Raw genomic sequence first — 27,278 nt, forward strand, 5'->3', positions numbered from 1 at the left:
AGCAGATGGCAACCATGAGGAGGCTGAAAGTAGATCAGCAATCAGCCAATATCTGACCATGAATTAAAGTCAATGAATTGTGCAGCTCTGAACTGAATGCCTTAATTTTTACAGTATAGAATAAAAAAAAAAACATCAAGTTGAAGACGTTTGATTAAACCAAGAAAAGACACATTTCAGTTGATTTTCTCTTAGGAGAGTTGGGTTGTATACACATGCTACGACTGATAAAAATGATCCAATTAAAATGATACTATGTCACTGGAATGACATTTGAAAGTATCAAGCAACCTCTGACCTTTCAGCGACCCACATTTCCTCACAGACATGTCATCATAAAAACAGAAATCTAAAGGTCATTTTGTCTGGTAACCATTTGATATTGCTGTTTCTATTCTGTGTCTGTTGAGCCCACGACAATGAAGATAAATGTCATTTCTATGTTAACACAACACACCAGATACTACATATGCTAAATTTTACAATACTGGAACAGTAAATGGCATTTGATCCTAAAACTCTTCGACACCTACAGGGGAGCACACAATGACTCACAAAGATGTTTAAAACTGACATTTAACACAGTTGAGATCATGTTGAAATTCTAGCTGATGTTATCAAAGCAACAGTCAGTCCTACAAGTAACAAGTTCAGTATTGGTGAGGTTAAACGATTTTTAAGCCATCCAAGCATCTTCATGCACAGATATTCTGTTTTTGTCTATCTGTCTGGAATTTATGTCATCCTGCCATTCATAATCTTATTAAACCAGATTTGTCAGTGTAAGTCGTCCATGTTAGCTTTGACAGTAGCTTAATTTACCTCCATCTAGTTCATCCATCCATCATGTACACTGTTTGTCCCGCCCAGGGTCTCAGGAGTGCTGGTAGAGACAGAGTACACCCTGGACAGGTGCCAGTTAATCACAGGGCTGACATTACTCCTCTCACACTAGTATAAACTCTTGAAAATAATACCGTGTTGAGCTGCATGTGTAAATAGCACAGTTTTTCATCCCGACTTTACCCTGAAATTTCTCTACTCTCTTAGTATTTCCCCCTTCCCTTCATTGACTCACAGGCAAAGTGCAGAAAAACACCCTGGTGTTGGGGACAAGTGTCAAAAGGGCTATGCATAGACAAAGGTTGTGGAAGGAAGCCAGAAAGACCCAGTCTGACAGGAACCCTGCTGCTATAAGCCAACAGCACTACCCACTGCACCTCGTCACCACACAACCTCTTGGTTTTTGTTTTCGACCCAAATCAATGAATGTTACAGGTTAATGCAAAGCCATGGCTGGGCTTTGCTTTGAACCTGATGCTTAGTTATGTCAGGTTCCAATATTATTAGTCAGCTATGTCAACTTAACCTTTGATTTTCATGTTGAACTAAACTGAACTGGTTGTCATTCCCAAACAAATGTAGTGCCGTCAGTGTTGGGAGTTTACATCAGGTCAACATGCAAGGTAATTCTCACATTGCACATTTCATCACAATGTAACATCTTACAGTGTCATAGCACAATGTCTTTCTGATGCAGCCTTGGCGTCAAGCGCTGAGTGGGTATATTTTCTGTTCAATAAATTACAACCTCTCTGATCTCTTGTTATTAGACCATTTTTATCAGCTATGTTTAGAGACAAACAGCAGTGCATCTTCTATAACGTTGGTTTCCAACCCGGGGTCCAGGACCCTGCAGGGGAGGCGCAAAGATCTTGGGGGGAGGGGGTCTGCTCTGAGGCTGCCAAAATTGGATTTGCAAATACTGACTAAAACTATGATAAATCAGTTATTAAGTAGTTTAGACACAGGTCTTTTGATAAGAAAGCATGCAGGCCTTTTCAGTGAAACAATTAAAATCAATGTTGATTTTTGGCAGCAGTGTGTCACTTCTTCTCTCTTGGGTCCTAGGTGGGCCCTTTTTTTTTAAGATTTATTTTTGGGCTTTTTAGTGCCTTTATTTGACAGAGGAGGACAGTGGATAGACTCAGAAATGGGATGAGAGTGGGGAGAGACATGAGTCAAAGGGCAACAGGCTGGATTCAAACCCAGGCCACCTGCATACATGGGTCACGCCTTAGAATGCTAGGCCATCTGCGTGCCCAGGGCTCTGCTTTTCTAAGGTTCTAAGGTACATGTGTGTGTATAAAGGACTTTATTGCAGAAAGACATCCATTTATATGCAATATTCCCAAGACAATGTGGAAATTTGGTGATTTCTTGGGGTATTTCCTTATTATTTTAGGAGCTAGGAGATAAAAAAAAAAAAGTCAAAAAATTGAGAGAAATACCAAAATTTACTTGTAATCATAGAAAAATGGAAAAAAGGGATGAATGAACAGTATCTCCTCTTCAGACTTTATAATCCACTATATGCCAGTTTTTTTTATTCCTGACTCACATCTGCGACACACTGAACACTGTTTCACAACCTACTTTTGGGTCCCAACCCACCGGTTGAGAAGCACGGCTCTATATGACACAGACTGTTCCTGGTTCCTGTCTCTCCCCCACAGGCTGTTCCTACTGCTCACCAGTTAGCAGAACCAGTGAAGGTGATTCACAACAACCTGATCCATGGAGGAAACAGTTAGGCAGAATTTGTCACCACCTTTAAACCGAGGAAGGGATCTCTTAATACAGTTTTATTCACGCCCCCTGAAAGTGAATCTCCAAGTTATTTCCGATGTTTCAAACACTTGTTGACAAAACAATCTTTCAGAAAACACAGATCAAGTGTTGACGCAACTTGTCCCCCATTACTACAGCAATCCGTTAGTTAGTGGGTAACTCATGCTTGTGTGCACACAAACCACAGTTTCTGTACAGCTTTACTTTCCATTTCTCTTCAGGAAGCCCTCTGTTTTGTTCGACAGCCCTCAGCCGTCTTGATCATGCAAATGAACCATTTGAACTCTGATGTGCCGTTGCCTCAGTGCTGATGCTTTCCAAGCCAGTGGAAAAAAAAGGTGTGCAATTGTAAATGTCATGTGTCTATATCTCTCATGTAGATTTGGACTCCCTCAGAATATCTTCAGTTGACGCCAGTGAAACACCCTGGAGAAGTTGAGAGACGCATTTGATGTTAAGTGAAATGACACCAGGTTCAAACTACAGCCTGCCAATCTCAAGGAAAGGTAAGGACTCTTCTTAAAGCAAAATTCTACATTTTTACAGTTTTACATTTAAGTAGAGTCTCATTGCCCATTCCTGCTTTTTGTATCAGGCATTGAAAGGAACTGCTGCATACTAAAGAAACAGAAACCCAGATCTGAGGGGATCTGCCATTTTTCAGGGTCAAAGACAAAATCCCCCTGCCTCAGGACCTGCCTGGCAGTTTGTCTCAAGGTAAGTGCAGCTACAACCAAAACCAGTCTCTCTGATGTCATGTCTAACCAAATATCAAGCAACATTATCATTTAGTTTACATCAGTTTGACATTAAAGCAAGAAGCCAGTGTAGATGTAAGTCTTTGAGATGGAGGGTGACCTTTGAATGATATGGAATTGGACATTATTGTGAAACATGCAGGTTTAGACTATTTGATAAAGAGAATAGACAGTAAATGCTCTACAGTATAACTTCATATGTAAAGTACATCACCTGTTCACACCAGCTGCTGGTGAAACATTAGAGAAGCTAGAACACTGAGCTACTTGTAATCTGAGGTTGATGCCTCCTGGGAAATAGGGAAATCAGACAGTTAAAAGCCTCACTGTAAATGCAGGGAAATGAATGCTGTTTATCTTCACTGGCTTTGTTTGTGTGACTTTGACTAGGACCGGGTGAGGATGGAGCAAGGAGAAGTAGATGACAGGACTGAAGGAAGGAGATTTAGAGAACTGGCGTCAAAGTGGTTCATAGAGACTCAAGTACCGTTCATTGTTCACAATGGCCTCTTCCCCTCCTGGTTCCTGGGATTCATCACAAGAAAGTAAGTGTCCAACATTTCAGTATATGGACTATGAGTGAGAATTTTTACAGTCAAACTGATTCTATATTTCCTAAAGGAAACGTGTGTAAAACACTACAGTCTTAATAAAGGATGTGTTTCATTTAGTTACATAAATACATTTAATGGTTTCAACAGTTCAAATAAAGGCAGTAAAATGATTCATTATTCTTAGGTGTTGAGGATTGTTAGCTAACTTATTTGATGGAGAGTTTTTTCTTGGCAACAAAGCCAAGATAACCTGCTTTCATTTTCTCTGGCAGACATCTTCAAAAAGAGCATTAAGGATATTTTCCTCGCAGTAACTATTATGGTAAACTGCCAACTAGAAAATAGATTTTCCTTTGACAAAATGTGATTTCCAAGGTGAAGTACGTACGCCTTTGTACGCTGGAAATTACCAGCCTGGCTGTTCCAGTAAACTCAGTGGGACAAATTGTGTTGAGTTTAATTGAGATTTGTTTAGCTTAAGTGAATTGTGTTTAGTTTAGTTTGATTTAGTTGACATGAGTTGAATTTAGCTGGTATAAGCTTAGTTTAGTTGAGTTGAATTGAGTTTATAACTGAGCTGAGTTTAACTAAGCTGAGTAGAGTTTAGTTAAGTAAATATGAGTTTAGTTTGGTTTAGTTTCGTTCAGTTTAGATGAATTAAATTGAGTGTAATTAGTTGAATTTAATCAAACTGAGTTTAACTGAGTTAAGTTAAATTACTTTGGTTCAGATTAGTTCATTTGGGTTTTTGTGAGTTTAATTGTGTAGAGTTTGATTACGTTGAATTGAGTTTAGTTGAGTTTAAATGACTCAGGTAGTTTGAGTTTTTCTTTTTAAACCTGAGAGGGTGGCACAAAAAAATGGCAGTAGGATCTTTCCTTCGTGTGCAGGACCAAAACTAAGAGAGTATGATTTCTAACCAGGTTGTTTGATAAAAGGAACAACTTTACAATAAAATGTACTGCAACTATCTCTGGCTTTTTGCTACTGACTATCATCTGGTAGTAACTGGCAGTTTCACATACATGACAGAAAGCTTAGACCTCAACTTTATGTAATTTTGTTTTCATTTTTTCCCAGTAGCAGATGCTTTTTAGAGCATGGCAAAGTACAATACTTCCCTCAAAACGTATGTAAAATTACAAGTTTTACATGGACATTAAAATCTAGGTTAAAGTAATTTACTAAATGTAATTACTTACATCCCTGTTATGAAGTTGCAATAACATTTTTAAGTGTAAGTTTTAAAAATCTTTTTTCTCTGTTTAGGGATGCTGAAGAAATACTTCGAGAAAGGGAGCTGGGCTGTTTCCTGATCCGTCTCAGTGAAAAGACAATCGGATATGTTCTCTCTTATAAGTGAGTGTTTGTTGAACGGGTAGTCAATTTGAAGATTCATGTCATAAAATCAGTATCAGCATAAAGAACCCATATTAAGAAATAAGCTATTTGTAAGATAACTCAGTAGACAGTTTTCAGCTGGTATTAACTATGATGTGTCACAGCCATTGAAACCAAAATCCTTTTTTAATTTTAAGAGCATTTTAGTCAAATGGGTCTGCATTGTTTTGTGTTAGATTATTTATTTCTTCTGTTTTTTGGAATCAAGGAAATGTACCTGATGTTTACAGTCAAGGCTTTAAAATACATTTTGCTTCCTGTTGCAGAGGCAGGGATCGGTGCCGACATTTTGTGATCAACCAAAGTGATTCAGGGCAGTTTGTCGTCTGTGGAGACACCGAAGGACACAACACGGTCTCTGACCTCATTGAGTACTACAAGACCAGCTCCATTCAGCCATTTGGAGAGTATCTGACATTTTCATGTTTTGAGGTAAGATAAATGTCTTCAGTGTCTTTCTTGAATTGAAATATTTATATTGGATCAAGAATGAAGTGCTGACTGATTTTTTTCTTCTTACAGACACTCAAAGAGGATGTGTATGATATAATTGAGATTAATCCAAAAGAAAAGTCTGCAGCTACTTTTAGAGAGCTCAAAAATGTGAAGAACCAGCAGATAAGCATAGAGCAACCACCTACAAGGCCACCAAAGAGTGTCCACACACCAGAAGTGAGTACAGATTTTCAAACTAATATTTGACACTTTTATTGTAACTGAATATTGAAGCTGACCAGAGGAATCCACCTCATTTTGTAAAACAGGAAGTGCCACCGCTGCCTCAGAGGAACCGAAACCTTGAAGCTCCCCCGAACATCAAGGACAAGGTTTTTTATGCTCAGCTCAGGAAACAGTCACCCAGGGAGAGACCAAGATCCCAGCACATATCTCAGGACTATACAACAAGAGATAAGGACATAAGCAGGAGAAGTCCTCCATCTGGACCAGGCCCTGTTTACTCTCAGCCTAACCTGCTGGACAGCAAGAGCAGATCTCTGCCACTTCTGGACAACAGGTCTAATGAAGATCAGTCTTACAGGCTGAGCGCACCTCCACACACGCCACCAAGACTCTCCCCTAAACCCATCAGACCAGCTGCTTCTTGCAGCCCACAGCTGGAGTGGACAGATGTGCGCAGCAGGTTTAGCAGCAGCCACGGCCTGGAGCTCACGGACAGTGGTGCGCTCTATCACCTGGCTGGCAACCCTGGCAGTCCGTACAATGCAGCATCTAACGGGAGATCACTGAAGTCAGAGCAGCATGATTCAGTGTATGCTGAGGTCCCTGCAGAAGCTCCTGTCTGCCAGGTCCCTCATGGAAACACATATGAGACAATCCCGGTCAGTGAGGATGCAACCCAACCTAATCCCAACAACACCTATGAGCCTCTGGAGGACATCAGACCCAAACAGAACCACTCCTCCTGGGGGTTAAAGGTAAGCAGTGCAGTCATAGTATTTGATTTGAATACTTTAAAGTCTAAAAAAGTGTACTGACAGAGGTGAAGTTCATTGTTTTTATCATGCAGTTCTGATTGTGTCTTACAGAATGATAAATGGAGATGGCTGTTCCCCGAGGTCAGGAGGAAATGATGACGGTAGATCTAGAAAGCATCTGGAGGAAAAAAACACTAATTTTACTTTGACACTGCAGTTGTCCTACATCAACACTTTAAAGCCTCTTTTAAATATTTATGTTATTAAAATTATATATTTTTTGAATGATGATGTTACACTGACTTTTCCATGTTCAGCAAAAGAGCAAATCCAGCTCAGATTATGTTCTGAATTTTAATAAAACAAACTGTGTCATTAAAGATAAGTGCTTAAGTGGATTTTTTTTTTGGACATTTTACATTAGCTTCACTCCTATGTGCAGTGAAATATATTTTTAAACAGAAACTATAATAAAAAGTCATCAAGTGGGTCAAAGATATTCAAAATGTCACCCATTATCTTCTGTCATCTACTGATGCCCTGTAACCCTCTAACCATAGTTTTAGTGCCAGTCAACAATGCCAGAGTTTAACTACCTAAAAGGTTTCTGTGTGCCTGACTGCTCTCCAGGCTTATCTCTGATAGAGATTAAAACAGGAACAGCCGCAGGTCTCTCTCGTAAAAAAATGGGCAGTGTGACGAAAGGAAGCAAGGTGCTTTCCCTGAAGGTGATGAAATTCAAACCAGGATGTATTTACCCACTAAAATGTCAGACATCTTATTTTACAGATCAACAGTATTTTAAAATATTTTATCTTTAATTTGCCTGTGCAAAACTTGGGTACAGATGGAAATGTGTCAGGTAAACAGAGAGAAATTCCTCTTTAAAAAAAAAAGAAAAAAAGAAGAAGAGCATGATTTCCAAAGTGTCTTACTGTGAGTCTGTGGGTCTCTGCATCTGCAAATAGTAATTCATAAAATCTAATATACCAAGAAGTAAAAAAAAAAAAAAAAAAAAAAAAAAACTTTTTTCAAGATTTTATTTCAGACTTTTATGCCTTTATTATATACGACATCCCAAAACATAAAAAAAGTTATTTTGAACAACATACAATGCCTAGAAAAAGTCCACCCCCTTTACCCTTTTATTGATTTATGTTTCGTTTCGTTTATTTTTTCTTCAGTCATTGGCTTGAGCAACAACACAAACAGGCCATACAAAAACATATGACATTGATGACTGAAAGGGTTTAGGCTGAAGTGCAAGACTTATTTACGTCTAACCATTTTACATTATAGAATAACCAATACCAATAATACGGCAACATAAAACAATCAAAAAGCAGCTAATATGAAAAGAAAACAAGCTCATTCAAGCCACCAGTGGAAATGATTTATATGAACTTATAACTTTTTTTGTTTGTTTGTTTTGTTTTTTGTTTTTTTTTAAGATGTGTGAAGAATTACTAAGAGCTATTCTAGTGCTTTGTAATTGCACAGTATACTTGTTTTATACATTTGTTTGAATGCTTTTATTGAAGTGGTTTGTTTTAATCTATCTTCCAGTTTATTCCATAAATCTATTCCTTTCACAGAGATACACCTAGCTTTTGTATTTGTTCTGGCCCTGCGTTTTTGGTATATATCACTTCCTCTCAGATTATATTGGGTTTACGTAGCTTTTGATTTTACACATTACACCAATTACTTTAGATATTTTTGTCTGGAGATAATTTATATGTAATTTCCAGTTTATCATCAATGTGGACACCCAAAAAAATTGTATTACTCACCCTTACGATTTCAATTTGATTAATTTTTATGTTTACTGGTTGATCAATTTTTCTATTACCAAAAATTATATATTTTGTTTGGTTTAGATTCATCGATAATCTATTGTAGTCAAACCACTTCTTTAGTATAACCAGATCTTTTTCCACTACATCTAGCAGTTGCTCTAAATTTTTTCCCGAACATTAGAGACTGGTATCATTAGCAAATAAAATACACTGCATGTCTTTGAGGACCTCACATATGTCATTTATATACATAATAAAAAGTTTTGGCCCCAGGACAGAGCCCTGTGGGACTCCATGAGTTATAAATTTCTTTTCTGAATTCATATTGTTAATATTTACATACTGATCCCTATGACTGAGGTAGTTTTTTAGCCAATCATGTGCAATGCCTCTGATACTATACCTTTCCATTTTGGCCAACAGCATGATCTATGGTATCAAAGGCCTTGCTAAGATCAATAAAAACACCGATGGTGTATTCATTGCTGTCTACCGCTGAAGATATTTCCTCTACCAGCTCCATGACTGCCATCGAGGTTGATCTATTTGATCTGAAGCCAAATTGATGGTCACTTATTAGGTTATATTTATTGAGGAAATTGTCAAGCCTTACAACAAATAATATTTCTAGGATTTTTGAGAATTGTGACAAGAGCGAAATTGGCCTATAGTTGTTGAATTGGTGTCAATCTCCACCTTTATAAATAGGTATTACTTTTGCGGTTTTCATTTGTGAAGGAAAAATGCCAGTGAGAAAAGATTGATTACAAATATATGTAAGAGGTGCAACAATACAATTTATAATATTTTTAACAAAACTCATGTCTAGGTTAGAGCAATCTGTTGACCTCTTGTTTGAAAACCCACTGACAACTTTAATTATTTCATTTTCATCTACACCTTTAAAAAAATGAGTTAATGCTTTCTTTGATCATTCTTTTATCTAATCCATTTGTGTCAGATGGCTGAACAACTTTGTTTGCAAGGTCAGATCTGACATTTACAAAAAAATTATTGAAAGCATTTGTAATTTCTTCATTTTTATTAATAATTAGACCATCTTTCACAAAGTAATTTGGATAGTCACTTTTTTCCCCGTCCCTTTTATTATTATGCTGTTTAATACTTTCCAGGTGCCTTGGATGTTGTTCTTGTGCTGTTCGAGTATTTTATGGTAATATATTTTTTCATGAGTTCTAATTATATTTGTTAACTTATTTTTGTATAATTTATATCTATGCTCTGTTTCCTTGGATCTATGTTTTAAAAATAGTCTATAAAGATGTTTTTTCTTTTTGCAAGCATTTGCTATGCCTTTTGTTATCCATGGTTTATTGTATTTAGCTGTGTCTTTGGTAGAATATTTCCTCAGTGGACAGTGTTTATCATAGAGGCTGGTCAATATGGTCAAAAAGGCATCATAGGCTTTGTCGGGGTCAGGAGTGGCATAGACCTCGTCCCACGTCTGGTTGTTCAAATCTACCTTTAAGGCAGTCATGGCTTCAGGAGTTCTGCACCTTTTCATTTATTCATTTCATTTATTTATCATTCATGGTAAGTATGATTTAGGATTTTTGATGAAAAATCACAAAAGAACATCTTTAAAAAATATGTTATGTAAAATAAGTGAATGCATATTCACCCCTTCAAATCAGTACTGAGTAGATTCACCTTTGGCTGCAATCACAGCACTGAGTGTGTGTATAGGTCCCAATCAGACTCACATCTGGACTCTGCAATTTTACTCCATTATTCTTTGCAAAAAGGATCTAAGTTTTTCAGGTTGCATGAGTGACATTTCCTTACTGTGTAGCTGTTGCTGTATGCTTCGGGTCATTGTCTTACTGGAAAATAAATCTTCTCCCAGGCTGTAGTTCTCTTGCAGACAGAATAAGATTGCCAAGCAGGATATTCTAATATTTTGCTGCATTCATTTTACCCTCTACCTTTACAAGTCTCCAGTCTGCCTGGAAGCATCCCCCCAGCATGATGCTGCCACCACCATATTTCACAGCAGGGGTGGTGTGTTTGGGGTGATGTGCAGAGTTTGGTATCCGCCACTGATGCTATGTCTTGTCTGATGGCCAAAAAAAGCACCATTTTGGTTTCATCAGTCCAAAGAACTTTCCTCCACTTGACCATGGAGTCTCCCTAATGCCTTTTGGAAAATTCTCGTTGAGATTTAATGAGTTTTCTTCAACAGTGACTTATTTTTGCCACTCTTCTGAAAAGCTTTGACTAGTGAAGAACCAGGGCACAGTTGTTAAATGTAGAGTCTCTTTCATCTCAGCTGCTGAAGCTTCTAACTCCTTCAGAGTATTCATAGGTGGGTTGGTGGTCTCCCTAACTAGTCTTCTTCTTGCACAGTCACTCAGTTTTTTAGGATGGCCTGATCTAAGCAGATTTACACTTGCGCCATATTCCTTCCATTTCTTGATTATAGATTTGGGATGTTCAGTGCCTTAGAAATTTTTATGTATCCAGCCCCTGACTTTTACTTTTCAATAATCATTTCTCGGGGTTGCTTGGAGTGTACTTTTGTCTTCATGGTGTAATGGTTGCCAGGAATACTGGTTAACAAGTGACTGGACCTTCCAGACACAGGTGTCTTTATACTACAATCACTTGAGACACATTCACTGCTCTCAGGTGATCCCCATTTCACTGTCAGACTACTAGTTTGGACCTAATTTTTTGGACCTCAGTTGAATTAGGTCAGTCACTTTAAAAAACTGTGAACATTTATGCACTTATTTTACCTCACCAAACATATTTTTGTTTTATTTATACTACTTTGAAGAAATTTGTTTTCACTTTGACATTCAATAGTTTTTAAGTATTTTTTGGGGAAAAGACTAATTATATCAACCATTATTGATTTTTAAAATCAATAAAAGTTTTAAACATTGAACACTTTTTAGATCCTGTACATTTTATACAAACATATACATTTTTACACAAGTTTTACTCCATTTTCTGTGACACATAAATACTGTATGGTCTCTAAAGGAATCTTGGTAAATTCACACATTATCATGGGAAACAGCTTATCCAATATATTGAGATATATGTCAGGATCTAAAGAAACAAACAAGATGGACTTACCACAGAAAAAGAGAATTAGAAAAAATATATGGATGTATTTTTGCTACAGACCTCCATTCCTCATGGACTTTTTACCACATTTTTGTACAAGGAACCCATTCCCAAACCACTGACTACGGCAATGTGACCACTTTTGGATCCCAACCCACCAGTTGAGAACCACTGATACAGACCATAAATTACTTGAATATAAACTGCCTATAAACACTCACTGGGACATGGTTATGGCTCAATTTTAAATCAGATTTAGGCAGACATGCTTGCCATGGGATGAAATCAGCACAAGTTTCACACTCCATTTGACTGCAGTCAACCTCAGAATCAGTTCCTTACAGTAAAAGCTGCTTTACAGCCCCAGTATCAGTGTGCAGCAGAAGCCTCTTTGCTTTAATCATAATTAACAGATGTTCATCGTGAGACCAGGAATTTATGGAGCCACACCACCAGCAGTGAGCAGCCCTGAATTTTTGATCCTGCCCTCATAAAAGGAAGAGGAGATAAATGAATAAAGATTTAACTGGCTGCACTGATGACTACACAGTTTCACTGGGTTCAATATCATCCTCTTTCAGGCAAAATAAGGCTTCAACTACAATTTTTTCAAAGCTGAGCCCATGAGTTAAAAAGCCATAGTACCATAGTATGCATGTTAGTGTTTATTTACCAGTTTTTGCTACGACACATAAGATATACCTTAACAAAATAGCCAGTCAGTCATGATGTTGATTACATATTAAAAATGTTCCAGTTTTTATAATTTTTGTCAGTTTAACCACAAAAATAAATACTCTAGTTCTACATTAGCTACTTATTATGTTCCGCCTGCAGCTACAGTCTCAATATGGTCTTCCTCACTGGACTAGTAAGACACAGCGCCGAAGAACCAGGTCATATTTACTTTGTATTGCCATTACAACCTGAAGCAGACATAAAGACAACTGAAACAAAATTTTCAAGAGATGCTTTAATATGTTAAAAATGGATGAAAAAATGCCCTGCCTTTATAACTCAATAGAACAAGCTGAACTGAAAATATAAACCAAAGACAACTAAGAGCATGAACCTGATCCAGAGCTAAATCCTACACCCCATACACCAGCATCCATTTATCTCCATCCATCATGAGAGAGGCAACCACTGCCACCAGCTCTCCTCTGATGAGATTAACTCTTTTTGCAGGATGTAATCACTTCTGTGAGTGCTGAGGCAGCTCACTCCTAATGATCACATCCTGCTTAACCACTTATTACAGCTGAAATGATGGGCTGTGCAGAAGCAGACATTCTCTGCACTTTAACGTGCATGCTCACTGATCATTTCATCTCAGAGTGGGTTGAAGTTAAACCCATATAGGAGGGAAAAATAATGAATTTACACCTAGAACACACAGAGAAAAAAATATTTATTCAAAGTACTATGAATAATACCTGAAGTCACATTAAATGCAGTAACATGTCAATCCAAAAAAACATGGCTGTATTTAAAATCTCATGATACTGGCTGAGGCAGAAGATAGTAGCTTCCAAAAACAGTTCACATGAGAGCCCTTAAACTGGAGAACAGAAAGATACGATTGTCATCATTTTCCAGTTCTGTAATCAAATAACTTTAAACACTGTATGCCATACACAGCATGTATAAATATAGCTCATATAAAATATCTGTATGCCCTTAAAGCTAACACTGTGCTTCAGTTACCTTCAAGCTTAGTCCTCATCCTTATAAATAATTTATCTCTTATGTAACATTGTAGGAAGACTTGACTGGGGTATCCCATGTGCAATATACATATGTAGGTAGATAAGCTTTTGATGCATTCTTGAATGTACACCATAAGCAGCAGAGTCTGGCTCATTTTTTTGCTCTATTTCATCTTAAAAATGCAGAAGAAACAGCCTTTTCCCCACCAAAAGACCATTTCAGGTCAAGCCCTTTCATAGCTAGTAAAAGGAAACTACATTTTCATCTAGAGTAAAGAAAGTGAGTACCCTGGGGATTCACTTTTATCCAGTATGTTGCCGTCTGACTGATGCATGTTTTCTTACGACGGGAAAACAAGCACTGTGTTGTGGCCAGGACAGGGTGACGAAAGAGTCCAGAGGTTCAACCCATTATCAACAATGGAAACTTCCCATCAAATTCGTATATGGAAGGTGCTAAAAAGGCAAAACAAAACACAATTTTAAGGACCAGCTTTGTTACATACGCAATTACTGTTCATGTAAAGAAGACTAATAACTGACAGGAAGAAAACAGTGAGTCTATTTGCATAAAGTAGTGGACAAAGTGTTGGCCATGGATAGATGTTTCAATCAGTAGCACGGAGTTGAGTAATGAATACTTTAAAGTAATACTTAAGTATTTCTGAAGGTGGGTTGTATAATATAAGGTACTTGGGGATAGTAGTGGCATTAGCCTCCAGAGATTTCAGTGTGCATTGTCCCTTTAAGCAGATTATCTTGGGGCACCAGCCAGGAAGCTAGGCTATACTATGCTACAGATGTGTACAGCTGCCTCCTGCAATTTTGCAAGTTTAAGGTAAAAATTTTTGCTTGATTGTACACTATAGCAAACATTTCTAAGGCATTTTTCAGCCAAGAAAACCTCTGTTAAAGGCACATTTTGCAAGCATCAGCTCCTGTCTACATGCTATTCCCCCTCAGCGTATCTGGTCAACTGTTTGGGTCTGCAGGGCTTTGTCAGACCCAACAACAACAAACTATGCTAAAACAAAACTAAACTTAGCGATATAGACGAGAGTGGCCATGATGTGTCATTTACTGTGGATATGAGAGGTTACTTTAATGAGCAAGAGTATAAGCGGAACAACTTCTGCAGATGGGACTCAGTGGGATGAAAGACAGAACGTGGAGAGTTGTCAGCAGGAGAGATTCCAAGTTACCTGGTGGTGTAGGTTTGCTAAATGTGAGCCCATGCCCATGAAAACAGAGAGCTACTGTTGTCACAAGTGGGACTCCACAATACTTCTTCAAAACATTTCTGTTCGAGGATAGCAGCTCACTTCTGCCTACAGCCTGCATCACTCCCCATCCAGAGTTCCCTGCCTTACTGAATGCCAGTGTTTTACAGACCTTCTTCAACTCTCTCATCTTAATTTGAGAAACTGACCCTGAACAGAAGGGCGAAATGGAAATTTGTAATCCAAGTAAGTTTTTGGCTGTGGCTTTATTCTTCTAATGGCTGATAATGCGACAAGCTACAGTCAGCACCACATGTTTAACCTACAAAAACAGAAAACTGACATGAAATAGTTTTATTTAGTTTGTTGTTGTTGTCTCTGACAAAGCTGAGCACTGAGGTGGAAGAGCATGTAGCCAGTAGCCAAAATTTGCATTGCAAAATAGTGCCAAACACAGAGGCTTTCTAAATGAAAAATAAAACACTTAAATATTTTTCATTTGAGTGCACAACTAAGCCAATATTGTTTTTTGGTCCTTTGTTATCTAAAACTCACTAAATTACGTGGAGCAGCTGTACCCATCTGTTATGCTGTTATATAGCCTTGCTTACAATGATTGGCGATTGCCAAGTACCTTATACAACCCAACTCCAATAACAGTGAAACATCCCTTTAAGTAACCAGAGATATGCTACACAGCAGCTTGAGACCAATTGCATTTATTTGCTGTATGTGAATTCCATTTTTTCTATATTCAATGAAATGTACTATCAAAAAAACATGGAATATGCTTTTATATGAAGACTTATGTCTCAAGGGAGTGACTTTACATATTTTAGCTTACCTTAAAAAGTCAGGAGCCCTGGATATCATATTTTCAAAGTCAGCGAAGGAGAGTTTGCTGTCCCCATCTAAGTCTGCCTCCTCAATGGTTTTCTCACACACCAGCTCAACCTCCTCTGGAGTCAGCTCCTCCTTTGTCAGCTTATTCAGAGTCTTCTCAAGGTCCTCTTTACACAGATAGTTATCCACATTGAAATCTTATGGAGGGACAATGGTTTTAGAGAAAATAATATATTAGTGTTAAATATTTTATTCTTACTTAAATCAAGTGCAGGAAATTTGAAAAGTTAGAATGGATGTTTTGGTCTCTACCATATATTTTGAATGCATAAATGGCCTTGAGCTCTCTGGGTGCCATTTCACTGAGGACCGAGAACATGTCGACAAATTCATTGAAGCTGAGATTCCCCATCCCATCCTCTGAGAAAGACTCTACGATCCTGTTGCGGAAAGGGTTTTCCTACAGAGACAGAACAACAAAGAGTGCAAACATGAGTGTCAATAACATGTCATGTAAAATGTGATTCTCTACAGTATAAATCACACTGCTGCAAGCAGTCAAGGTAAGTGTCAGCACCTCCATGTCTAAAGACACGGTTCTCCACTGGAAAACAGTGGACTTCTCTCTCCAGGAGGGGAGGGTGTCTTTGGCCAAAGTCAAGGAGTTCAAGTATCTTGAGGTCTTGTTCACAAGTAAAGGCAAAAAAGACTGCAAGGTTGACCGGTAGATTGGTGCAGCATCAGGAGTATTGCAGATGTTGTACAGTCCCATAGTAGTTAAGAAGGAGCTGAGCTGGAGGGCAAAACTAAATTTACTGGTCCATCTTTGTTCTAACCCTCACTTATGGCCATGAGCTTTGGGTATTGACTGAAAAAATAAGACTGCCGGTTTAAGCTGTTGAGATGACATTGGGCTGGGTTCAGCCTTGGAGATAGGTTGAAAAGCTTGGACGTATCTCAAAGTAGAGCTGCTGTTCATTCTCCTCAAAAGGAGCCTGTTGAGGTGGTCAGGCATCTGATCAGGATGCCTCCTGGTCACTTCCCTGTTGAGATCTTCCGGGTGTGTCCAACTGGAAAGAGGGATTATATATCCCATCTGGCCTGGGAACACCTTGGAATCCCCCAGGAAGAGCTGAAAAAAATGTCTGGGTGGACTTGCTTGGCCTGTTGCCACCGTGACCCGGCCCAGATAAGCAGAAGAAAATGGATGGATGGATAAACCACGTAGATTCGTTGAATCAACAATTTTAAAGGGGGGGCTATCCCACCCTCTGCTGGTGGATCATTTGTGTCAAATATAGCTCTTTTGCCATGCTAATGTTCCTCGGGGATCAGTCTTCAGACCCATTTTATTCCTCAAAGATATGCTGCCACAAGGAAAAGCATTTAGTGAACTGCAATATCTCATTTCTTCTAACCTTGCAAAGCAGATGGATTTGGGATTTGCTAGATTCTATGTATGTTATCAGGCAGATTTATCCTGCACCAAGCTCTAATCTGAAACAACTGCACCTGGTCTGAGAATGGATTGGACCAATCAATGTAATTTGATTTAATTTGGTGGTATCTACCTAATTTTGTCTTGTCACATCTCATGCAATAGATATGTGAAACCGTCCATCTGGCTTGTCAGGTTATATTTCTTCCATGCGGTCAACATCTAGTTCTATCTTCATTGCTGTATATATTTTATCAATTATTTTTTATTTTTATTTTGTATTACCTTTATATGTCTCTAAAATGCACTATCTAAATAAATCTTGTTAGCTTGCTTTCATATATGTGCGTTATATGGGCAGCAGAGGTGCAACCTGTTTTGTTTTATTTTTCTATTTCTGCTGGTCTCAGGCTTAGTATTATCTGGAAAAATGCTGACTCCCTCTATCTGCTGGTTTGGTGAAGCCATAATTTTCCTCCTATGTTGCTCAACCATAGTTCCTACAGGAGATTTTATATCCCATGTAATTAGCTGGTTTGACACTACTTGTAATAAATTCCTGGTTAAAAGTAGGCCATCAAATGGGGGATGAAATCTCTGTTATTCTATATCTAAACAACAGAAGAGTAGAGGATGGTTAGCAAGCATGTTTGAGCCCAATACAAGCTCAGCAAAAAAGAGCCATTTGAATTTGGTCCAGTTGACTTAACACTGCTTATTAAAACAGAGCTATGTACCAGTGAAGCAGTAAAGAACATTGGTCGATTCATTTAGTCTGGGCTTTATGAATCCTACCACTGGTATTCTTCATCTTCCTCCTGCCATCCTCACAGACCTTCATGTGACAGTTTAAAAGGCAAGAGCCAATTATGCCCCTGGTGGGAATGCATTATGAATCTGTGTGCTGAACCCTCAGTGGATAAGGCCTCCAAATAAAACTGTGTGGTACTTTTGTCTGGAGGAGAAAAGTGGAAGTAATTGTGGCTGTGATGTCATGGGACATGCTTTTTATAAAAATTCTGCAGACCTTTTCAAATGGGATGTGTTTAAATCTACGAGGTAAAACATCACTCAGGATGGAGAGACTGAGCATTTCATGGCCCATTAACTTTTATAACCTCACACAATGTGATGTCATGCAATCAGATCAGGGTTGATGATAGTTAAAAATCAATTCTGTCCTCTGAGAGTGTATTGATCAGGTGTTTCGGGAACACGTGAGCAGTGGGGGCCGTGTTTGTCGGAGTGCCCTTATAGCTGAATCTGAACATGCAAATAAAAGGGAAAAGATAGTCACCACAACTTAAAAGAACATGTAAAAACAAGAAGATCCATATGTGTTTCCAAGTTATGCCAAAAGACTTTGATCATCCTAATGTAAAGATTTGTTCTTACCTTTAATTCTGGCATGTTGACTATTAAGGCTAAAGGCAGTTTACAATCAGGTTCATTTGTGTAGTCCATCGGTACAAGATGAGGAGCCAACTCGTGGTATCTGCCATGCAACCTAGAATGAAAAAAAAACAAGGTTTACTTGCCTTTGTTCTAGCTTAGTACCAACTTATTCTGTGAGCTGACATTCTCTCCTGAACTTTCTAAAACACTGATGTAATAAACATTTTATTAAGTTAGACTGTTTTACATGACTGTACCTAGAAAGTTGCACAGAGAGGACCATAAAGGTTGGCAAAGATGGGGGCCTCCAAATGATCAAAACCACCCTGATTTGTTAATCTCCCCTTTCAGACTCTTTTATAGCACTTTGAAAACCCTCATTTTTAAAATAACTCTTACAAGAATAATCTCACAAACAACAACAAGGCTGTATGAAAGTTGGAGCTTATCAATGGTCTTTCATTTGTCTTTTGAATAATCTTGTTAGGTGAGTTGGTTCTGGTTTTAGAGGACAAACTCTCTCAAATAACTTCAGATAAACTTGTCAAAATGATTGCATTTCATCCCTTCACAGCACAAATGATGAATGGGTAAACCTGCAGATTATATGTATCATGAACTCTATGAATGTGCTTAACTACAGCTTCTGCCATTTTGATTAATTTCAGCAGAACCACTTCGTTGTTGTTATGTAACTGTTCTGTTATTGTAGCAGCTGGAGATAGAAACAAGGAATGTTTTATGAAGGTAATAAAGCATGGGACCCAATTACGCCCTCTGGTGATTGTCAATTTTGTTTCCAGTTCAATGAAAGCCTTTGAAGATAATTGAGTTTCTCAAGGGAGGAACAAGTACATGTGGAATATCTGTTTGGAAGAAAAAGGGAGGGGGGAACTAACAATTATACAAGACACACTAATGAGAAAACTGTCTCAAGGACAATGTGAACAAACAGAGAGAATTTTGAAAACAGAAACTTAGAAATAAGAACAAATAATTCTGCTGAAAAAATGTGATAAATGGTTTGTTTTTAAACAGCTTTCAAAGTTAAATCTTCAAATTCCTTTACTTCAAATATTTAGAATCCCTGACAGAAGACATTATTACTCTCTGACAGAAAGTCACAAATGAGTTTAATTTACGCCAGTTCACAAGAGGATGAGCGACAGGAAGAAAGAAATAATGCTATCAAGTGAGTCATTATACCTCATGCTATCACCAAGCCATTGATTTTTTATTAAGTGTTAGGGTTACGCATGTTTGAGGAGGAAGCAATGTGATACCGAGCTGGTTGGCACTGAAACAACACCACAGTCAAAAGGTCAACATGACTTTCAACGGTTTAGGTAACATATTGCTACAGAACAGAAACGTATAGATTTCCACATTGTCAGGTGTGAGGCCTTCTATAGAGAGGCGTGTGCCTTTCCAAATCATTTCCAATCAACTTGAATTAACACAAGTGGACTCCAATCAAGGTGTAGAAACATCTCAGCAAAGATCAAGGAAACTGAAGGAACTTGCACTAAATTTGAAGCATTTTTGCAAAGGGTCTGAATACTGATGTCAATGTGATATTTCAGGTTTTTATTTTCATTTCTTAACAAAAGTATTGTAAAATGCTGTTTTCACACAGTCATGCTGGGATACTGAGTGTAGAGTAATAAGAATAAAGATGTTTTTTGCTACAGAAAATAACTTTAGGGCATTTTTGTAAATTATTGTTACGTAAATAAGATTAAGATTAAAACAGGTGGTTTATATGTGATATACATGGCAAATATGTTGACAGTGCATAAGTATCAAGAGTTGATTAAAGTCTTACCGTAGAATTTCTTTGCGGGTGAAAAATGTACAGTCCTACAATGAGAAAAGAGGCATGTTAGAAAACAGAAATGAAAAACATATAAGATAAAAATCTCCAGTTCTGTAGCTGTTTCATGTACAAAGAAAATAGATTTATCTTCTTTAAAAGGCCTTAATCCACTCTATATTACTCATCTATGAATCATATAAAAAATCCATAATGGTCCCTGTGAGGCCATGTGAGCAATCATCACTGGGAACGCATGTTGAGGTGTCTGGTGTCCCTTAAACGCTGAAGTGTGTGAGTATTGTCACCTGCCACTTTGCAATGGTGACGACAAAGCAGGGGAACATGATCTGCTGGTGTCTGACATGCAAGTGCTGGCACGCATATTATCCAACAGCCCCACTGCAGGCACTTTAATTTACATTTTCCCTTGTATCCATTCAGTCAGGGATATTTTGCAGAGTGAGAGGTAGAAGGAAGCCAGTTGAGCTCTGGAGAAAAGGTTTTTAACACAATGGTCTATGAACTCAATTCAGTGCATCCTCTAAACTCAAAGCAGGCCAAAAGAAGATGTCTGGATCAGTGAATTCATCATGTTAGACTAGAATAAAAGTAAAAACAGTATGGAGTATCACATCTTAAATATTTAATCCTGGAAAGAACACAGTTATTTTAGGTGGAAGAGGGAAAACAGTCACTGAGGCAAACAGAGGGAAGCAGTATTCTTAAGGGAGCTTTTAAAGAGTTGCAGGAGTAACTAGAGAGGCTCTCAAGAACTAAACAGTCTCCTGAGAGTAGAGTTTCACGCTATATCGCACTGGCTTGGCATCAATTATTTAAGTCCACATTGAATCACATGATAAACCTGTGCACATGGAGACATATCTAAACAGAAAAAAATGTAAAGGATTTTTGTTACAGGGAACTGTTGGCCAGATATGCATATAAGCTGCTGAAGCTCCTGTTAGCAATGAAATCAAAATTCTCATCTACTCACGCTATAAAACAACAAAGTCATAACTAGCCACGCTGAAGGAAACTGATGATTGCTTGTCATTACCCTCAAATATGTTTGCTTCATTCTGATTTGATCAAAATGATAAGCAGTTTTGTGTTTCCTGTTTTCTATTTATAAAAAGATACCCGTGACTCCAGCAATGATAAGTTAATGTTTGGGAATTAAATTGAGGAGTGTGATATACACAAAGAATTTTGATAAAAGTTAATGGAGATATAAAAGCACTTAGGCCTTAGATATTGAATGTGTGCACATTACACAGTAGTACGCTTCCACGCCTCTTTACACCACTTTAACCTGAATTCATAAAGATCACCTTTTATAATGACTTCAAAGAAAATATTAATCCTTAAACTTTACCATGGTCTTAGTGACTCGACATGCTCAAGATAACACGTGTAATGCATGCTTACCTGGTAGGCATCAAGTTGCTCGTCGGTAAATATTGTTTGTTTATTTCCCATCTTAATCAGACCATTGGTCGATCCTGCACATTCTCGACACTGAACGTCCGAAGCCCTTTTTCAATGAAAGGCATTTAGTGGGTCCGTGGAGACATGAGTCCCCGCACAGGAGGCTGAAAAGTCTCAAAAAAGGTCGTTGTAATCCTTATAGAAGAAGTCTGCCATGACTGTGAAGAGTAGAAGAAACGTGAAAAATAAAAAAGAAAAGTAGAAGATCAGGGTCCTGTTGAGCTGGAGCCAGCTGAGGTTGTCTGCGGAGACCAAGAACTGCAAACTGATCTGCGTCTGCCGAGGCACCCAGATACTGTTCACAGGGGGACGACGAACTAATGGGACCTAAGGTAGCTACACAAATACATAGATCAATGTGAGCTACACCACACTGTCAATCAAAACGCTGTTAACGAGATTAATGTGCCTCTTAAACCACTTATAATAAAAAAATAAGAATATCAATATCATTGTTACTAATTTACAACAAAGAAAGAATTTAATCATCTGCTCAAGATGGGTGAAACTGTCTTTAATTTTTTTTACATTATTTTGATTATAAATTTGATGGTGCAATCTAATCATAAAGACTACGTTTCAGTCTACTGTTGCTATAAAATTTTCTTGCTCGCATTTTTTTCCCCGCACAACTAGGCTTACATAAATAAAAATCTAATCAAAAAATATTTTGTGGAGTTGTGACTACTACTTTTTTTTAGTAATTTTAAGTGAGCTACTATAGCAAAGTCATATTGAGGACTATTTTCACTACTTTCTATGCAAAAACTCAACTTTTAATTGAACCTGTTGCATGGACGCGACATAATTCAAACACTGGAGCATTTAGAGTCCAGCCATGCCTTCACCCCCTCCACCATCACAGCTGATTCCCCCCTCTTCTCTCTCCGTGGCCGGTCTGCAGAGAGACTAGAGTCCGTCTCCTCCACCTGCGTGCTGTTGCAGCACAGCAGTACAGTGAGCGTGTCCTGACTACACCCCAGGACAGATGCCAATTTCACACTCTCATAAAACAACCACCTTCTTGCCTTTTCACCGCTAGGCTCAAAATCCTCGCTTTTTTATTGCGACAGGTAGATTTCCTATTAACTAAAGTTGCTAACGATGGATTCTAAGCGAGATAAAGAGCAAGGTAAGTTGTATTGGATAGCTTGTTGCTACGTGGCTTTGCTAGCCATCATTAACGGCTAGTTCTAGCTAGCCGCGGCTTAAGCTAAGCTGTAGCTAACAACGTATCCTTCGTTGCACAACATTTTGCGTATGCCATCATCAGTGGAGTAAAATGAATAATTACCATTTCATTAAATAATCCACTCCGCTTTCATCCGCCTGAATCATCCTCATGAAATGACTCCGCCTTAACATCCCCACTTCCAGACAGCAGCATACATAAGCTAACATTATTTACTGGTGGCTAGCTAAGCTAGGCTAAACACCGTCACCTTTATCCTGCAGGTGTAAACAAATGAACGACGTGTGTGGTGGCCCTACTTGTCATTGTCTTGATCATTATCCCCATGTTTAAATGATGTAGTGGTGACCTTCCTTTCACTCTGTGTGCAAATGACGTTTAAAGTAAATATAAAACTCGTTTCATTGTAGGTCTTCTGTTGTGACAGGATAAAAAGAGAAAAAACAGAGCCCAGCATCATTATTTCTAGTTAACCTGATGAGTCCTCTCACTCTGTGACGCTGTGGTCCTCAGGGAGTCAGTGGTTCATTTGTGCAGGCTCATGAAAGAGTATTCATGTGGAGTAGTCTGATTTCGGTACTGATCCTGCCTTAGGTAATAAAACCAAATATAACTTCCTCAGTTGTTATTCATGCATGCAGCTGGCGAGTTTACACCGTCACAGACAACGCACTGAACAGCTCATCATCGCGTGTGTGACCCTGTCCTCTGGAGATGGCAGAGAAAAAGCTCAGCGTGCGGCTGCCAGATATTAATAGTCACGGTCTGCTTAGTATTTCCTATTTACAGATGATTGCATGGGTAATTTGATTGCTTCACCGTAACCAAAAGAGACACAATGCTTCCAGCATTTGGCTTTTGCAGCTCTGACTCACAAATAAGGAGTCTGTGACTGTGTTGCCTTAGACGGAGTAGAAAGTGAATGTGCCTTGTAATACTGCAGTCTTACTTCTCCCGTTGTTTCAGATGCAGACGTAGAGAAGATAACAGCTGTGCTGCTCAAGTCGCGAACAGGGGAGTTCGACTTGGAGTCGATATTGTTTCTTAAACTGAGAGGTCTTGGTAAGATGTCCTTAATGTGTGGCTGTATAAATTTGAATCCCTTATGTTTTAGATCATTTTGAAGCTTACGTGTTTTTCTTTCAGGAATACATGACCTTGGATGCATCGGGGAGTGTGTAAACCTAGAAAGACTGGACCTCTCTGGAAATAACGTGTCTAATATTGCTCCTCTGGCATCACTTCGACTTCTCTCTGTACTCAATTTATCTGCCAACAGAATTTCCAATATAGGTAAGATCTCATGAGCAAAGTATTCTTTTAGTTTACTTATCTCACAGTTTTCTTATCTGGTCTCCCTTACTAAAATGTTGTATTTGTAATTTTAGAGCCCCTGCGCAGTTGTGAGTGTTTACAGAACTTAAATCTGGCTGGCAATATCATCTCTAGGTATCCTTTTATCACTTTAAACTATCTAAAACATGTACCAGCAGTTAGTGTATAAGAACTGATTTCTAAATGTGATGTTATAAATGATCATGCATTGCTGGATGTTTTTCAACAGCGTTGAGAACCTTCACTGCCTTCAGTCTTTGAAAAAGCTAGAAAATATACGTTTCAAAGACAACACTTACAATTACTCCAATCCAGGTATGTTGTGACTTTTTGAAAGCAATCTATTGATAGAAAATTCTTAGTTGAATTTTAAACATTTCTTCACTGTTTGTCAGTGTGCAGGAACTCATCGTTCAGAAACGTAATTCTTGAGATGTTTCCAAACATCAAGGTGCTAGATGGTAAGATTTAAGCACGTTTTAATTCGTTTGGATTACACCAATGCTCCTGCTAATTTCAAACTGCTTGCCTAAGTATTTCATTTGATTTATTGTTTTGATCTTATTTTATTTTCTAAAACAGTATTTTTGAACATACCCAATATTAGATTAAAGTTTAAACTGGTCGTGGTCCTAAAATGACCAGCATGTGCATGACAGCATTGACACTTTGCATGCAGCACATACAAATATGACAGTAAAAAAGACTCTGCCTGAGGTTTCTTTGTAAGCTCTATTTAGATATAGGATGAATTCAGTCTAGTTTTCAACTATTTTTAATTTTTTGGGGCAGTTAATTCTGGAGTTTCTGTGGATTCAGAATAGGAGACAGGAGTGGTAGAAGTCAATGCATGTACATATTATTTCCGGAGTTTCAACATGTGACAACCCTGATGCAGAAATTTTAATTGAGAATGATGTTAAAACTAAATTAGTTACAGTAAATGCAACTTCTCATACAGGTTACAGCTTTACTAAAAACCAATATGTATCTGATTTATGCTAACATATAAAAGTAACCCAAATCAGAACAGAACAAAACAAAACAAACAAATAACTGCATATGAGAAAACATATTCAAGGCATTTTTAACTGCAGTCTTCTGTTGAATTCAGCCATCCAGATGTAGAGATCCAACAATTATGCTTAAAGGTCGTTATGACAGCAATTTTTGCCTTGTTAAACAGAACAAAACGGCACCGGCATATTTCTGCCCCAGTGCGTTATTTTAGACACCGCTGCAAAAGAAGCGTGAAATGTAAACAAGTGCTTAAGCGTCACACTCCTACTCACAGAGCCCTGTTGTGTCCCGCAGGCTCCCTGGTTTACACAGACAAATTGTGCTGTATTGTGACCCCTTTTCTTGGGTTTGCAGAATCACTTGCCCAACCATTTCCCCTTTGCACAGCTTAATAACACTGTTTGGCAGAATCATAAAGCAGAAATTCCCCTTGGCTGTATGAAAGGACTTATTATGTTAAAGGTAACCCTGAAGTGTGATCTGATATTTAAATGTTTGTGTAAATTGCAGGTGAAAGAGTTGTTGGACGTGGCAGTGACTTGTACCAACTATGCAAAGACATTGATGAAACCATCAAAGGTACATTTGCTTACTGGTGTGCTTTTCTGTCATTATTTGTGATGTTCCTAAACAAGTGAAGTGTGTCTTACTATTGGCCCACTGTATTTGTCTTTCTGTGAATGTTTAGCTGGATTATACAAGAATGGACAGCTTGTTGAACACACTGATTGCAAACCTTGGGTGGAGGATAGTTACTGGGAGATAAAGCGATCAAACAATGCCATTATTGATGAAGCCTACAAACAGTTTGACGGTAAGATCCCAGACTATAATTGAAATATTGCTTGTAAACTTGGTAGTTGCAAACTCACCTCTGTTGTCGTGTGCATTTCTATTTCCTCAGATGTCCTTCATGAATGCAGACTCCTCAACAACAGAGCTACCCATGTTATTTCACAAACTGAAAGGTCAATGAGCCTGAAGAAGCAGCCGAAACAGTACGCCATCTAAGTGGGAACATATGGACATTTGTGTGCAACGTTTAGCAACTTTTGTTGTATAATGACCCATGCCTAATGTACCATAGGTTTTTCAAATTGCTAAGCTATATCCAAATGCTTGATAAGTATCATTACCAGACGCACATGCTTTGTGCTGCAGTGTGAGGCATTAGTTGACTCTCTGTCACATCCTATGCATTGGTTTACAATGATACATGTAAGTGGTTTGGAAACCTCTGTCCATACTGACACCCTTCAGTTTGGTTGAAAGATGTCTTGCACAGTGTGCATTTTGAAGCCTGCATTTATGCTGTGAGCTATGCTGCTAAGGAACTTCTGTAAGTAATTAAGAGCTTTTCCATTTTGCATTGCTGGATAACTTTTGGGAGTTAATGTGTCCCATGCTGTATGCTTTCTTTGTAAGTTGTACTTTTGCAATCAAATGATTGTTTTGAGCTATTTTTACCTGTTTTATATCATAAAGTTTATTATGTGTAAAATCATATACACACAGTCTTTTTGTACTGAGTCTGTCATGGTCAAATTTGTTGACTCTTGAGAGTAGTTCACTTGCGCCACCTGCTGCTTGAAATAGTACCTAGATCTTGGTTCATGTTTGTTTAATGTAACTGGAGCTTTTGGGACATTAGTACCACGTTTTTTTCCACTAGTATATTCATGATTTTACAAGCCTTATGATGGGGGTTATTTTATTTTATTACACGTTTGAACAAAGAAAAAGGGAAAACAATACAACATTAAACAAGACATGCAATACATACAGAACATTATAAATTGGAAGTCATATTAATATACCCATACACTCAGGTAAACAGTCAAGATATTACAAATTATTACCATACAGTTAATCAGAGAAAAGTATTCAAACACGATATCATAATCAGATTTATTGGCCAAGAATGTGTCTGCAACAAGGACTTTCTCTCCAGTTAGCTTTGCTCTCAGTTGACATAAACATTAAATAAAAGAAATAAACTAAAAAGGTTTGAAAAAAAAAGATTTTAATATGTACAAGCTCTTGTTAGGATATTTTTGAAATAGTATATACAAGTCTTTGTGCATTGACAGTATGACCGCAAGGTTTGCAAAGGGTGCAAGGATGCTGACTAGACATGATCAGAAGTA

General features: G+C 38.1%; 3 protein-coding genes across 6 annotated transcripts; 2 read left to right on the forward strand and 1 right to left on the reverse strand.

The window, feature by feature from the left end:
* The first annotated feature begins 2,888 nt into the window (after positions 1-2,888).
* On the forward strand, positions 2,889-6,995 carry LOC121515599 (SH2 domain-containing protein 7-like). The gene is made up of 8 exons (XM_041796436.1): positions 2,889-3,137; positions 3,227-3,348; positions 3,780-3,934; positions 5,213-5,302; positions 5,611-5,776; positions 5,867-6,016; positions 6,109-6,780; positions 6,892-6,995. Exons 1-8 carry the CDS (start codon positions 3,083-3,085, stop codon positions 6,934-6,936), a joined length of 1,455 nt encoding a protein of 484 aa, XP_041652370.1. The 5' UTR covers positions 2,889-3,082; the 3' UTR covers positions 6,937-6,995.
* A 6,056-nt stretch (positions 6,996-13,051) lies between these two features.
* On the reverse strand, positions 13,052-23,072 carry cib2 (calcium and integrin binding family member 2). 3 transcript variants are annotated; one of them, XR_005992310.1, is made up of 8 exons: positions 22,879-23,072; positions 21,525-21,920; positions 20,106-20,140; positions 18,281-18,392; positions 15,760-15,907; positions 15,449-15,644; positions 13,673-13,840; positions 13,055-13,236 (listed from the first exon to the last, which is right to left on the reverse strand). XR_005992310.1 is itself a non-coding variant. In XM_041794616.1 (7 exons), the coding sequence occupies exons 2-7, from the start codon at positions 21,573-21,575 to the stop codon at positions 13,819-13,821; spliced, it is 564 nt and encodes a 187-aa protein (XP_041650550.1). In that variant the 5' UTR covers positions 21,576-21,742; positions 22,879-23,072; the 3' UTR covers positions 13,052-13,818. The 3 variants fall into 3 exon arrangements, 2 of the variants coding, with proteins under 2 accessions (XP_041650550.1, XP_041650549.1); XM_041794616.1 differs by having other exon boundaries at positions 13,052-13,840; positions 21,525-21,742; XM_041794615.1 differs by having other exon boundaries at positions 13,052-13,840.
* lrrc61 (leucine rich repeat containing 61) lies at positions 22,500-26,635 on the forward strand. Of its 2 annotated transcripts, none has more exons than XM_041794613.1 (9): positions 22,500-22,716; positions 23,743-23,838; positions 23,923-24,069; positions 24,165-24,225; positions 24,341-24,426; positions 24,507-24,572; positions 25,642-25,710; positions 25,820-25,945; positions 26,036-26,635. In XM_041794613.1, the coding sequence occupies exons 1-9, from the start codon at positions 22,689-22,691 to the stop codon at positions 26,140-26,142; spliced, it is 786 nt and encodes a 261-aa protein (XP_041650547.1). In that variant the 5' UTR covers positions 22,500-22,688; the 3' UTR covers positions 26,143-26,635. The 2 variants fall into 2 exon arrangements, with proteins under 2 accessions (XP_041650547.1, XP_041650546.1); XM_041794612.1 differs by lacking the exon at positions 22,500-22,716 and adding an exon at positions 23,442-23,539.
* The last annotated feature ends 643 nt before the right edge of the window (positions 26,636-27,278 follow it).

This window comes from Cheilinus undulatus, linkage group 9, assembly GCF_018320785.1.
Source record: "Cheilinus undulatus linkage group 9, ASM1832078v1, whole genome shotgun sequence".
Lineage (NCBI taxonomy): Eukaryota > Metazoa > Chordata > Actinopteri > Labriformes > Labridae > Cheilinus > Cheilinus undulatus.